This window comes from Marmota monax, unplaced genomic scaffold, assembly GCF_021218885.2.
Source record: "Marmota monax isolate L192 unplaced genomic scaffold, Marmota_monax_Labrador192_F-V1.1 WCK01_AAM20220418_F8-fsc00031, whole genome shotgun sequence".
Classification (NCBI taxonomy): Eukaryota; Metazoa; Chordata; class Mammalia; order Rodentia; family Sciuridae; genus Marmota; species Marmota monax.
The window spans coordinates 18,304,630-18,316,716 of NW_026695197.1; the positions used below are offsets into that span (position 1 = coordinate 18,304,630).

General features: G+C 56.3%; 1 protein-coding gene across 8 annotated transcripts in view; it reads left to right on the forward strand.

The window, feature by feature from the left end:
- The window catches only part of Ctif (cap binding complex dependent translation initiation factor), a 268,365-nt gene that overhangs the window by 51,754 nt on the left and 204,524 nt on the right, over positions 1-12,087 (forward strand). For all 8 annotated transcript variants that reach the window (XM_046428328.2, XM_046428327.2, XM_046428333.2 and 5 more), the window contains one exon: positions 7,358-7,564. In XM_046428328.2, coding sequence (XP_046284284.1) covers positions 7,385-7,564 — 180 coding nt within the window. In that variant the 5' untranslated portion in view covers positions 7,358-7,384. The remainder of the gene's footprint in view (positions 1-7,357; positions 7,565-12,087) is intronic.

The window sequence follows — 12,087 nt, forward strand, 5'->3', positions numbered from 1 at the left end:
GAGTCGGGTAACAGTGTGGAAGAGGATGGGGGGTCATGAAGCAGCCATGCTGGGGGCCAAGTGAGTGGGTGGGTGGTCAGTGCTGGGGCCCAGTGGAGGCCCGAGGAGCAGGCAGACCTGGACAGCAGGGACGGTCAGAAATAATGCCAGGGCTAGTCCCTCCCAAAGCCGGATGCCGTCCCCCGGTGGGCCCTGGCCCAGCTCTTCCTGTGTCCTCTCTCCAGGGGGAGATGCATGTCAGAAGCCCTGGGTCTGAGGTGGCACCTGGTGGAGCGCTCTGGGCCTCTCCCGGGCCTCCCCAGTCAGGCTCCTCCTGGTTGAAAGAGTCACGGCCTCTCCCTGGCTCCAGCGTCCTCTCCCCTGGGAACCAGTCCAGCTCTCAGTTGCCCGAGATGCTCTTAGGACAGAGCGGAACAGCCCGGGCCTGTGCTTTCTCCATGAAATTCTGAGGGACAGAGCAGGGCTCCCAGAGTGGGGGACGGAGGTAACGGGGTGACTCTGGGGTTCTCTGCTATTTAGGAATCTCTGTGCCTGTTAGCGATTGCAACCTGGAGGAAGGGAGGTGACTCTCAGCAGGGGTCCCTGAGGTGGCAGACTTCCGAGAACCCTATGTCCAAGCTGGCTCTTTCCAGAGGCCTCTGAGTGGCTCCCTCTGGGCCACAGTGTCCTTATCCACCCAGCAAAGAGACTAGACCGCGAGCCCTTGAGGTCTGTGACTTGGTTGTTCAGACCAGTCAGGTGGTCCTGGGCCCAGGATCCACCTTGGGGGACTCCATGCAGATGCTGATATATGCACCTGGCTCTGAGAGTCCAGCGTGGAGGTGGGCCCAGGGCACACCAGGAGGTGATAACTCAGCTGTTGAGTCCTGCCTGGTGTCTCTTCTGCTCTTGGCCCTGAGTGGACCATAGAGGAGCGCTCCCCTCCTCCTGAGAGCTGAGCTGCCAGCCAGAAGTCAGGATGGAGCCGTGGCCATTCCACCATCCCGGGGCGGGATGTCTGAACCATGGACGCCGGAGGTGAGAGGTTTTCTGGATCCTGGCTCTTCACACTCTAGTCCTCTGAGCAGCAGCAGCAACCTCATCCGGAGCTGGTTAGAAATGCAGAATCTCAAACCCCACTCCTCCCTCACTGGATCTGCACTTAACACGAAGCCCTGGAATTCACGGGCACCTAGGAGCTCGGCAAGTGCCCAGCCGGCCACCTGGCCCCACTCTTTTCTCCATGCCTCACAGATGGAAGTACGATTTTGTGGGCAAGTGAAGCAAAAGTCCCATAGTTTCCATTTGGTTAGACATTTTTTTATTTTTATTTTTATACTGAGATCATGACCCAGGAAATTTGTCGTTTGAATGACACACCATGTGACAGTCCGGTGACAGAGGGTTAAATTGGTGGTGGCAGTGGTGGAGGAGGACATCAGATGTCCTCGACTCCTGAGGCACTAAAGGTTTCCAGCGTCACCTGCCCCCACTGCCACGTGTTTCTGAGCTTCCCTGCTTCCTGGGGGTCCGGGAACTGAGACCCTTATAGGCGAGGCTCTGTGTCCCCTTCTGCATTTTTTGGCAAACGTAGTGTTGCCGAGTCATCGGGACAGCTCTGACCGGGTAGCTAGAGCACAGGGGCTGCCGACTGTGGGGCCTTGGTGTTCTCCGTCTTGTCTGGGCAGGGGTGAGGTGGGCTGCACTCGGGGAGGATTTGGCAGGGAGCAGGTTCCCATGGCTTCCTCTGGATGGCCGTGGGCATCCTCTCCCCTGGACAGCCTGCCTCTGTCCTCCCCCACACTCTGCAGGCAGCATGGCCTCTGGGCCAGCCCTGCCCTGGGGGCCGCCGGGCAGGTAGCAAAGCAGAATTCTGGTCCTAGCTGTGTGCTCAGGGCCAAGACGCTGTCGCTGTCGCTGTGTGGAGGTGGGAAGGAGAGAGGGGTCCGAGTTGACCCGAGCTATAGCCAGTGTTTGTCCCAGGCTCACCAGGAACCAGCTGCTGGCAGAGAGCCCAGGTGCACAGCGCTCTGTGGCACCAGACAGCATAGGAAGTGGCCGTGGGAAAGTGGGTGAAGATTTCCTGGGTGTGGTGGAGGCCAGGGGTGTGGGGAGTGGAGGCCAGGGGTGGCCTTGTGCCGGGTTGCCTGCCCACCCACAGCTCAGATGCTGCCTGGATGGGGAGTCGCCATCCTGCTGAAGTGCAGAGCGGATGGGTAGAGCCAGGAGCCCCAAGACTGCTGAACCCAGGAGCACTGAGCCAGCCCCCTGGTCACCTGCAGCTGGCTGGGGTCCCACCAAGGGAGGCCCAGCCCCTGGTAGCAGCCCAAAGCAGAAAATGGGATCTCTTCCTCGGCGCCCTGCGTGCGTTCCCAGAAAGGGCGTTCTGCGGGATGCTGAGGAGCAGAGGGCAAAGGCCGTGAGGAAATGGGGTGGTGTCAGGGCTGGCTCTCCCTGGGCTCCTGGGAAGGGCTGGCGGACAGCCCAGCAGACAAGTCTCATCTGGTTTGCAGGTCACCGAACCAGCCCTGGGGAGTGGAGCGGGAGGTAATGCCTCTGACGCCTGGCTGTTCTTAAAAGGATTGGCTAAATTTACAGCTCCTAATGCCATTTGTCACTAGGCAGGTGGGAAAGGATGCCGAGAGGGCTGGAAGGCTGCCGTGCATTGTCCCTGGGCCCTGGGGCCGCTCCCTGAGGTCTGCCCTACCTTCTCCTCCAGAGCAGCCCCACAGGCACTGCGAGCCTCTCCAGCTCAGAGCCAGGCGGAGGGGAGGCTGGAGGGGGAGACCTGCCCCTGTGCTTTGGGTCCAAGGAGGCCAGGCAGCTCTGGGCTCATGGGAGTAGCTCAGGGTGGGCTGTGCGGGCTTGGGTGGTGGAGAGCGTGGGGGAAGTGCCTTTCATTGGAGAACATGGGTGTTTTTCATTTTGGACTTTCGGGCTGCAGAGGCAGGCATGGAGTGTGACTGGCTGCAGCAGGAGGCTGGGGGCCCCAGGGCTGAGTTAAAATCTCTCTCTCTCTCTCTCTCTTTATATATATGGTACTGGGGATTGAACTCGGGGCACTCAACCACTGAGCCCCATCCCCAGCCCTTTTTTGTATTTTATTTAGAGACAGGGTCTCACTGAGTTGCTTAGAACCTCGCTTTTGCTGAGGCTGGCTTTGAACTCGCGATCCTCCTACCTGAGCCTCCAGAGCTGCTGGGATTACAGGCGAGTGCCACCCCCAGCAGGTGAGGTCTCTTAACACACAGAGGTGCCACCCCCACAGGACAGCGTGACTGTCCTTCTCCCCAGATAGCCACAGATAGCCAAGCCTGGCTGCCCTCGCCTCTCAGGAATCCCCAGCACAGGAGCCCTAGCCTGTCCTGCCTGCTCAGGGCTGTCCGCCCCCCTATGGTGTCCTTTACAGCAGAGTGACCTCAGCGCTTTCCCAGTGCTGGCTGCTGGCCTTCCCCATCCGTCACCTGGCAGGGAATGCAGGCAGGGGCCCGGGGATGCTGCAGGGCTGAGTCCTGGGTTCAGCCTCCCCCGTGCGCTCTGCATCCCGAGTGGCCTCAATTAGAGGTCTCCCTGGTCCTCTGTCCGCTTTCTGTCTTTTTCCCTCCTCCTCTGGCCCAACCTCCTTCACTTTCACTGAGTGTTAAAACAGAAGTCCCTGCTCACTGGCTCTCAGTCCCAGCGGCCCGGCTCTTTGGGGCTTTCCTGTGAGTGCGGAGGACAAACGGAGCCAGGATCGACCCCCAGGATGGAGGTCAGACAGGAAGGCAGCTGTCCAGAGCATCTCTTTCCCCGGCACCCCACTAACCTGAGAAAATGCCACTCTGTCCGTCCTCAGTCTTCTTGCCTTAAAAATGTGGTAGAACTTGTGGGTATGTGCCCCCAGGCGTGGGACACGGTGACGCAGGCGGGTATTTGCACACCCATAGCCATAGCAGCTGTTCACTAGAGCCAAATGCAGAAGCACACAACACCTGCTAATGGAGGACTGAGGGGATAATGGTGGAAAGTGTGTACAACAGTGTTGTACTACTGTGTCCACCAGCCAGTGGAAACACCCCGGGGCAGCGAGAGCATCCGTGCCTGGCCCAACCTCCTCCTGCCACACTGGCCCTCTGCTCCTCTTCTCCTGCAGAAGAGGAGCAGCCTGGGACTTTTCTGCTTTGAACGTTCCCCAACCCCTTCTGAAGGAAGGGCCTTAGCTTACTGCAGGGACCCTCTGTAGAGTGTACAGGGGGGCTCCAGGAGCTGGGAGAGAGGAGGAAGGAGAGGAGGGAAGGAAGTGAGGGGTACTGTGGGTTTGGTCACCACCGTGGGCAACTGGGGCGCCACCTACTCCAATCCCTTGAAGGACCAAATGGAATGTGCACTTGGGCAAATGCCTTGACCTTGCTGAGTTGTCTGAGACCCAAAATGGCAGGTTTGTCCAGATTGAGGGCTGCCACGTGGGGTGTTAGCTCCTTACTCTTGCGGGTCGCAGGGGCCAGGTGAGGTACTGAGGGTGTTTCCTGTCACAGGAGCCCTGGGCAGGGGGCACTGGAGTCCTGAGGCCAGGCGTTGCTGGCCACACCGCACATTGCTTGAATCTGATCGGGCAGCAGTGGCTGGTGGAGGAGGAGGGGCTGGGAAGACAGGGGGATGCCAGAGGGGCCCATGGCAGGGAGTCTTCTTTTGCCTTCTGGCCACCAAATGCTGTGGGGTTGGGATGGCTCTCGGTGCTTGCCCCTCTCTCTGCTCAGCGAGCTCGTGTGGATTTGGAGTCATTTCCATTCCCAGGCTCCCTCACATCACTGTGGGGTGGCCCTACGACTCAGTCACCCCCGAGAGAGTCCACCAGTGTAGGCCAGAGGCTGCCGCTGCAGCAGAGCCCAGCATCTACCTCCCGGAAGCCGCTGCCTGTCGAGTTTCTGCAAAACATGTCCATTGTCAGGTGTGCCAGGAAGCCCTAGATAAAATCTGAAGCCTTCGAGGAATAATTGGCATGACCTTAGAGAAGGACTTTGCCTGCAGGTGGCTCCTTTTCAGCCCTGTCTGGACATCAGCCTTATCATTCCCATCCAGCTCAGGCCACCTGCTCAGGACGGGCTCTGAGCCTATACTGCAGGTCCCTTTGTGCTGAGCTGGAGCCTGCTGTGTGCACTTGGGCAAATGCCTTGACCTTGCAGAGCCTTCCCTCCCTCTTCTAAGTAATATAATCAAGCCCGTTTCTCAGTGCCGTGGTGAGGGTGAGATGTGTGGAGCTTATGAAGTGCTGAGAAGAGTCTCTGCCACGCCATACAGGTGCAGTGAACACTTGCATTCCAGTTATTAGAACTCACGGTATTCAGCGAGGCGTGGTGGCACGTGCCTGTAATACCAGTGGCCCAGGAGGCTGACAGGAGGATCATGAGTTCAAAGCCAGCTCTAGCAACTTAGCGAAGCCCTGAGCAACTCGGCAAGACTCTGTCCCTAAATAAAATACCAAAAGGATGGGGGTGTGGCTCTGTGGTTAAGCACCCCTGGGTTCAATCCCTGGTACCAAAAAATAAAAAACCCCAAACCTCATGGTATTCATGCCCACGGCCATGGTAGGATGGATCCTTTGCCTGCCTTTAAACCAGGGAAGTGGACCCATTGCCAGATGGCCTGTAGGGCCCTGCTGCAGCGTTCCGTGAGTACAAGGACGCTAGGTTTGGAAAGCGGGGGGAAGGGGAAGTGCCCCGGGTGCAGAGCGATAAATAGCACAGAGGCAGGAAGGAGGCTTCTGTCACCGCACAACAAATCGCTGCAACCTTGACGGCTTAAAACAGTATCTGCTTCTGATCTCCTGGATCTGTAAGTCTGAAGCCCAGCGTCCTTTACCTCCTGGGCCCTTCTCCGACCCCATCTCCAGCACCCTTTGGGAAGGCTGGGGAGGATGTGGGGGTCCAGAGCCAGTCTCCACAGCACTCCCGGGCCCTGACTTCAATCCATCATAGTTAAACACTCAACCAGCTCTTGACCACTAGCTGATGGCTTTGTTCCAAAATGTGCTTGGGGCCGGGGGCGCAGTGGTGCACGCCTATAATCCCAGCAGCTCAGGAGGCTGAGGCAGGAGGATCTAGAGTTCAAAGCCAGCCTCAGCAATGGCGAGGCGCTAAGCAACTCAGGGAGATCCTGTCTCTAAATGAAATACAAAATAGGGCTGGGGATGTGCTCAGTGGTGGAGTGCCCCTGAGTTCAATCCCCAGTACCAACAGCAACCACCAACGTGTATGTGCTTGGGAACCCAGGGATTTGAAATCCAAATGTTCCTTTCAGCACAGGAGGCCCTTGTTTTCTCAGGGCGGTGGTGGTTTGGTGGGAACCTTTCACTGAGTTGGGATGAAACCCCCAGCAGGCTGTCCAAGGAGATCACAGGTCTCCAGATAATGAAAGGGACACAAGATGAGATTTCAGGCCCTGCCCATGTGGCTGTGAGCCTGTGGAGGAAGGGGAGGGCCCCTACTTGGAGGTGAGGACTCTAGCTGCCTCACTCCCAGCTGAGTGAGTTCTGACTGCAGGGACGAGGGGTGAGAGAGGACAGTGGGGGTGTCCCGGAGGGCTCGGACCCCCACGGGGCTGGGTTGGCCCAGCCTGATCAGGAGGGCCCACAGTGTCATTGGTGGACTTAGCTGGTTTCCCAGGAACGGCTGATCATGTCTGCCAGAGTCAGCCAGAGAGCACGCCACAGGCCTGTGGGGGTGGTCCTGCTCCCCTGGAGGGTGGCCCAGACAGCTTCCACACAGCACAACTGGCCACGTCAGCACAGACAACAACCCCCCCCCCCGCCCCAGGCCATTTGCATTCTGTCACTTTAAGTCAGTCACATTCCTACAAACCAGACGTCCCAGGAGCAAGGCTGGAAAACTGCTGATAACCCGAGGCCTGGGGGCTTCAACTAATTCAGGGAAAAGTGATTGGAGGGGGAAAGTCTCTTTAGAAGGAGGCATGTTCTTGGAGGGCTTTGGTTTGTGGCTGGGGACCCCCGGCACCTCCTTAGCGAGGACATCATCAGGGACACCCGGTCTGTGGTCTGTTTATTCTGCTTTGTGGTGGATTTTGTTACGTCTGATTGGGGCGCCAGGGCCTGGGGGCTGTCTGGGTTCTCTGCTGCCTTTCCCAGGCCGTAGATCTGGTGCACAGCAACCTCATCATGGCGGCAGTTCCTGTGCTGGCCGCCTGGGCCACTTACCTGCCCTCTCTGGCCTCAGTTTCCCTCCCCACATGGTGGGAACTCACGGATGCTCTTAAAGCTGAAGACAAGCCAGGACCCTGTCAGCTTTTCTAGCCGTTGGGAGACGAATGCCGGGACGGAGGAGATGGGGCTTCCAGGGCTCACCCGGCAGCCTCTCACCAGCCTGTCTCTCCTCTCTCCCTCCAGCCGGCCCCACACCCCTGAGCTGGAGGGATGGAGAACTCATCGGCAGCCTCGGCCTCCTCGGAGGCTGGGAGCAGCCGATCCCAGGAGATCGAGGAGCTGGAGCGCTTCATCGACAGCTACGTGCTGGAGTACCAGGTGCAGGGGCTGCTGACCGACAAGACGGAGGGTGACATTGAGAGCCAGAGGACGCAGTCCCACATCTCCCAGGTGAGCACTGGGGAAGGGCACTTGGCAAACTCAATGGCGTGATACAGGGGACCCTGATTCCAGGAAGTGTCCATCACCTGACCCTATAGTGCCAAGGTGTGGTTGGTCCCACCCGGAACCAACCTGGAATCCCACAGGAGAGGCCTTGGGATCTAGGTGAGAAGCCCCCTGCTGCCCGGCTGTACATGCTTAACCCTTGAACCCTCCTCTACTCTTCCTGACCATGGGCAGCTGAGGCCCAGTCAGACGCATGAGTCTTTGAAAATGAATTTATTGATCACATATTATCTTCTGGGCACTGTTCCCCGTTCTCTACAAGCTCATATTCTAGAAGAGACCTGGAGATGGTATGTTATTTACAGTGTGGACCATCAGAGAGCTGAACCTTGTGGACATTTTCTCTGATTTTAAATGCAAGCAGATATTGGCAGCCTAAGAAGTGAGTGTCCTGAGCCCCTCACCCAGGGTTCCACGTGTCTTATGTAGTCAGAGGCACAGGCCTTCTGACCAGAATGTCAGGTGGCACTTGCCCTTCCTGGGCCAGTCTTTTGCAGCCCTGACCTTGGATAGGAATTGACTTCAGTTGAAAGATTGTGGGCCAAGATTTGGAAGTCTTGAGTTCTCCTGAATAAAGTATAAATGTGTATCCCATGTCTCTTTGTCTAATAAATCCCCTGTAGATATTTTCTAGAGTTGATTCCAGATTTGCTTCTAGTTGCTTATGTGACCTTGGGCACCCAGTGGCAAGCCCTGCTCTGGAGAAAAGCCAAATGTAACCACCTGGTGCACTTTCTCTCTCTCTCTCTCTCTCTCTCTCTCTCTCTCTCTCTCAGTGGGGAGGAAGTTTTCAGCCCTCCAGCTTCTTAGAAAGCCAGAATGGACCCCTGGCTTTCCTTGGGTTCAGACCTGGGAGAAGGGGGCAGAAAATAGCCTTGTGGGAGAAATAGAAATAGAGGTGATGTTTCCCTCTGTGCCCTTGAGGGTTCTAAATCTCACGTCTGTGAGCCTGTCACCTGCTCATTGCCTGGCCCGCGGGGGTACATGGAGTGCCCATCCTGGGTTCCATAGGACACTCCTGGTATCCAGGAGTGAACAAAACTGCAAAGAGCTCTGTCCTCATGGAACTTAGGATCCAGTGCAGGGTGATCCTTGCCACCCTAAGGATGGAAGAGGGGTGGTGGTGAGGAAGCGCAGGAGGGTTTGGGATTTTAATTAGAGCAGCCAGAGACCATAGGGACAGAAGGAACAGCATATGCCAAGGCTGGACTGGAAGAGGAGGCGTCCGGCCAGGGGGCGGGCATGCTGGGGCAGAGGGAGAGGAAAGCTGGGTGCAGGGCAGAGAGGCAGGCCGCGCAGGGCTGAGCCCTGGAGACACCCAACAACTGGAAAGAAGGATTACGCGGAGGAGCCCCAGAGAGTCCCAGGAGCCTGGAGGCCCCCCGGGGGAGTGGAGTGGTGAAGGATGAGGGAAGGAGGTGTTCGGGGAAGCAGCGAGGTTGGGTGCTGGGAACACTGCTGCCAGCCAGCGTAAGGGGAGGGCTGGTGGCAACTGGACAGGTCCCCGTGGAGCGGTGGAGACGCAGTCTGGCTGGGGTTGGCTTGGGGGTGAGCAGGAGATGGGGAGGAGACAAGGCCTGTCGAACCACTGTTTGGAGGTGCCCAGCTGGAAACGCGGTGGTATTGGGGGGAGTGAGGTCCCCCAGGAGTTTCAAAAGCAGTGTGCAAGGGGCTGGGAATGCGCCGGGAGAGGTGTGTAGCTGGGGCCTGCCTTCTCTGTGTCCCCAGCAGCTCATCCTGCAGGCCATGCACCTAAAATGACAGGACAGTTCAGGGGCAGAGTTCTGAACTTGACCTTGACCCAGGACTGAGCTTTCTTAGGGAACACAGGAGGGAGAAAGGTAAGGGACAGGGGAGAGTGACAGTGGTGACCAGCTGGATGTCCTGCCAGGCGAGAAGGGGGGCAGGCACCAAGCCAGACAGTGGATGCTGAAAGGTGATGGGTCAGTGGACTGGAGTCCTCGCCAGCTGAGGACTTGCTGGAGTTCTGGTGCCCGAGGCAGTGAGCTGGCAGCTAGGTGGGCTGACCCTGAGTGCGGGGTTTGAGGTTAAGGGTGAAAGGTGCAGGAGCTGGCAGGAAGGTACAGCTATGAGCACGGGACTGAGTGAGGCAGAGGGCGAACCCAACAGGAGAGGGGGTTGTGGCCGAGGGGGGTGCTGAACCTGCTCACCCATCAAGCGCCGATCTCCAAATCCCCAAGGAAGAACCAAAGGGTGGTGGAGGGCGTGGCTTTGACCCAAGAGGCATGTGGGGAGTGGGGTGGGATGGCCCTGTGATCTACAAATGTCCTGCGTGTAAGGTAGGGTCTTGTCTGAGGACGCATTAATTGATTTCTCGATTTCAACCACCTCGCTCTGCAGTTAGCAACATCCTGCCCTGGGGTGGGAGTGGAGGGAGCCAGGGTGCACTGGAAAATTTCCAAGAAGAGTCAACCTCTTCTGGTTGACTAGGGCAGGAAGGGCAGGACCAGCTCTAAGAGAAGTAGCTCTCACAGCCCCCTGGAGGCATGTGGAGCTGACATCCCCAGGAGCATCCATAGAGGATGGGGCCTGGTGCTCGGTGGCGTGAACGGCCTGCCTCCCTCACTGTGTGAACCCTGGGCCTCCAGCAGGGCATCCTTGGAAGGTTCCTTGCAGGAGGAGGGTCCAAGGAAGCTGTGCAGCGTCACACCCAGAAATGTTTTGCCATGGTAGAGTTTTTCTTTCTTCCTTCCTTCCTTTTATTTGTTTATTTGTTTGTTTGTTTTTGTACTAGGGATTGAACCTAGGGGTGCTTTACCACTGAGCTCCATCCAGACTTTTTTTTTTTTTTTTTTTTTTGAGACAGGGCCTCATCAAATTACTTAGGGCCTTACTAAGTTGCCCAGGCTGGCCTCCAACTTGCAATCCTCCTGCCTCAGCCTCCCAAGTGGTGCTCCATGGTAGGGTTTCTGAGCCAATGGGGAGACAGCTTGGGAAGGAGAGCCCCACCAGTACCTTTGCTCTGCCTGTGGGGCTGCTGAACTTTCAGGGCAGGGCTGGCCCTGCGCTTCTGCCTCCTGCTCCCAGGGTCAGTTGGACATGACTCACTCTTGGACACCCAGATCTGAGAGGCGGCCAAGGCAGGACTCTGGAGGGACTTTTAAACGATGTTTATTGTAAGGCAGAGTGTGGGCAATGGCACCTCTTGTTCCGGATGCAGGCTTTAAACTTTCTGCACCCTCTGAAGTTCCTGGAGAAGGCACGCGCACCGGGAGGGGTTCCAGACCAGCCTGCGTGCTGCTGGGAGGGGGACCATTTCTGTTCTGCTCACACCAGTCCCTGCCTGTCTGCCCACACATCCACAAACATACCTGGGCACAGGTTCCAGAGGAGTGACGGCTGTGGCCAACTCTACCCAAGGCCCAGGGTTAGAGGTGTCTACCTCAGACACTTCTTTAAAAAAATTATCCCTGTGATGCAGCTTCATGGAAAATAGTTCTGTGAAAGCACTTTGCTTGTTTTTATTTAATCTGATGAATATTTTAAATGGAAGCCAAAAAATTCTTTTAAAAACCACTCAAAGAATGTGTCTGTCTGCCTGTCTGTGGTGGTGTTTTGAAGTGTCTAGGAGAGGAAAATTGTTAAGAATCTTGAGGGAGTAGAGAAGAATGTTACTCTTCAGTGGGTGAGGTCTTTTTTTTTAGGATATGAAAGATGACAGTGGACACTATGAGATGCTTGTGAGTGGTGTCCCCATTCCTTGCCCAGCAAGGACTAGAAAGAAAAAGTAGATGGATGGGTGGATGGATAGATAGATAGACAGATAAATAGATAAATGATAAATGGAGTGAGCTTCCCTTCCTTACATGAGTAGCCGCGAGGATGTATGTTTTCAGTTTCTAAACTCTTTCCCATCTATATTTAAAATCACATTCTTATTCCACATTTCAGGATTACCTGTTCTCTAATAAATTCTAAGTCCCCACATCCTGACAATTGTCTTCACTCTGAAGGAATTATAACTCCATTCTGCAGGAGGGAAACTGAGGCACAGAGGTGGAAAATGGCCGAATCACCGTGCTCAGTGGTGGCGGAGACCAACCTGAGCCTCACCTTCCTCTGGCTCCCTGGTGGCAATGAGCTGTTGCTGATAGGATGTTGGATGGTTCATTATATTTTCTCCTGTAGAAAGAGAATTAGGACTCCCAATCTCATTAGTCATTAACTCTTCTGTTGAAGAGATTGGGATGTTGTGGTGGGAAAACCTTGGCACTCCCGGTGTTAGTAGGTGACCCAGGGAATCATTGAAAGCTTTAGAGCAGTGTTTGCAACGGCTGAGCAGAACCACTCAGGAGCTTTGAAAAACTCTGGTGCATAGGTCCCACCCAGAGATCCAGTTGGCCAGGGCACAGACTTTTTCTAAGCCCCAAGTGACTCTGATGTCCTGCTGGTGTGGACAGCCCAGTGTCTCCTTTCTGCAAGGCCAGCTGCCTCCTCTAGTCTCT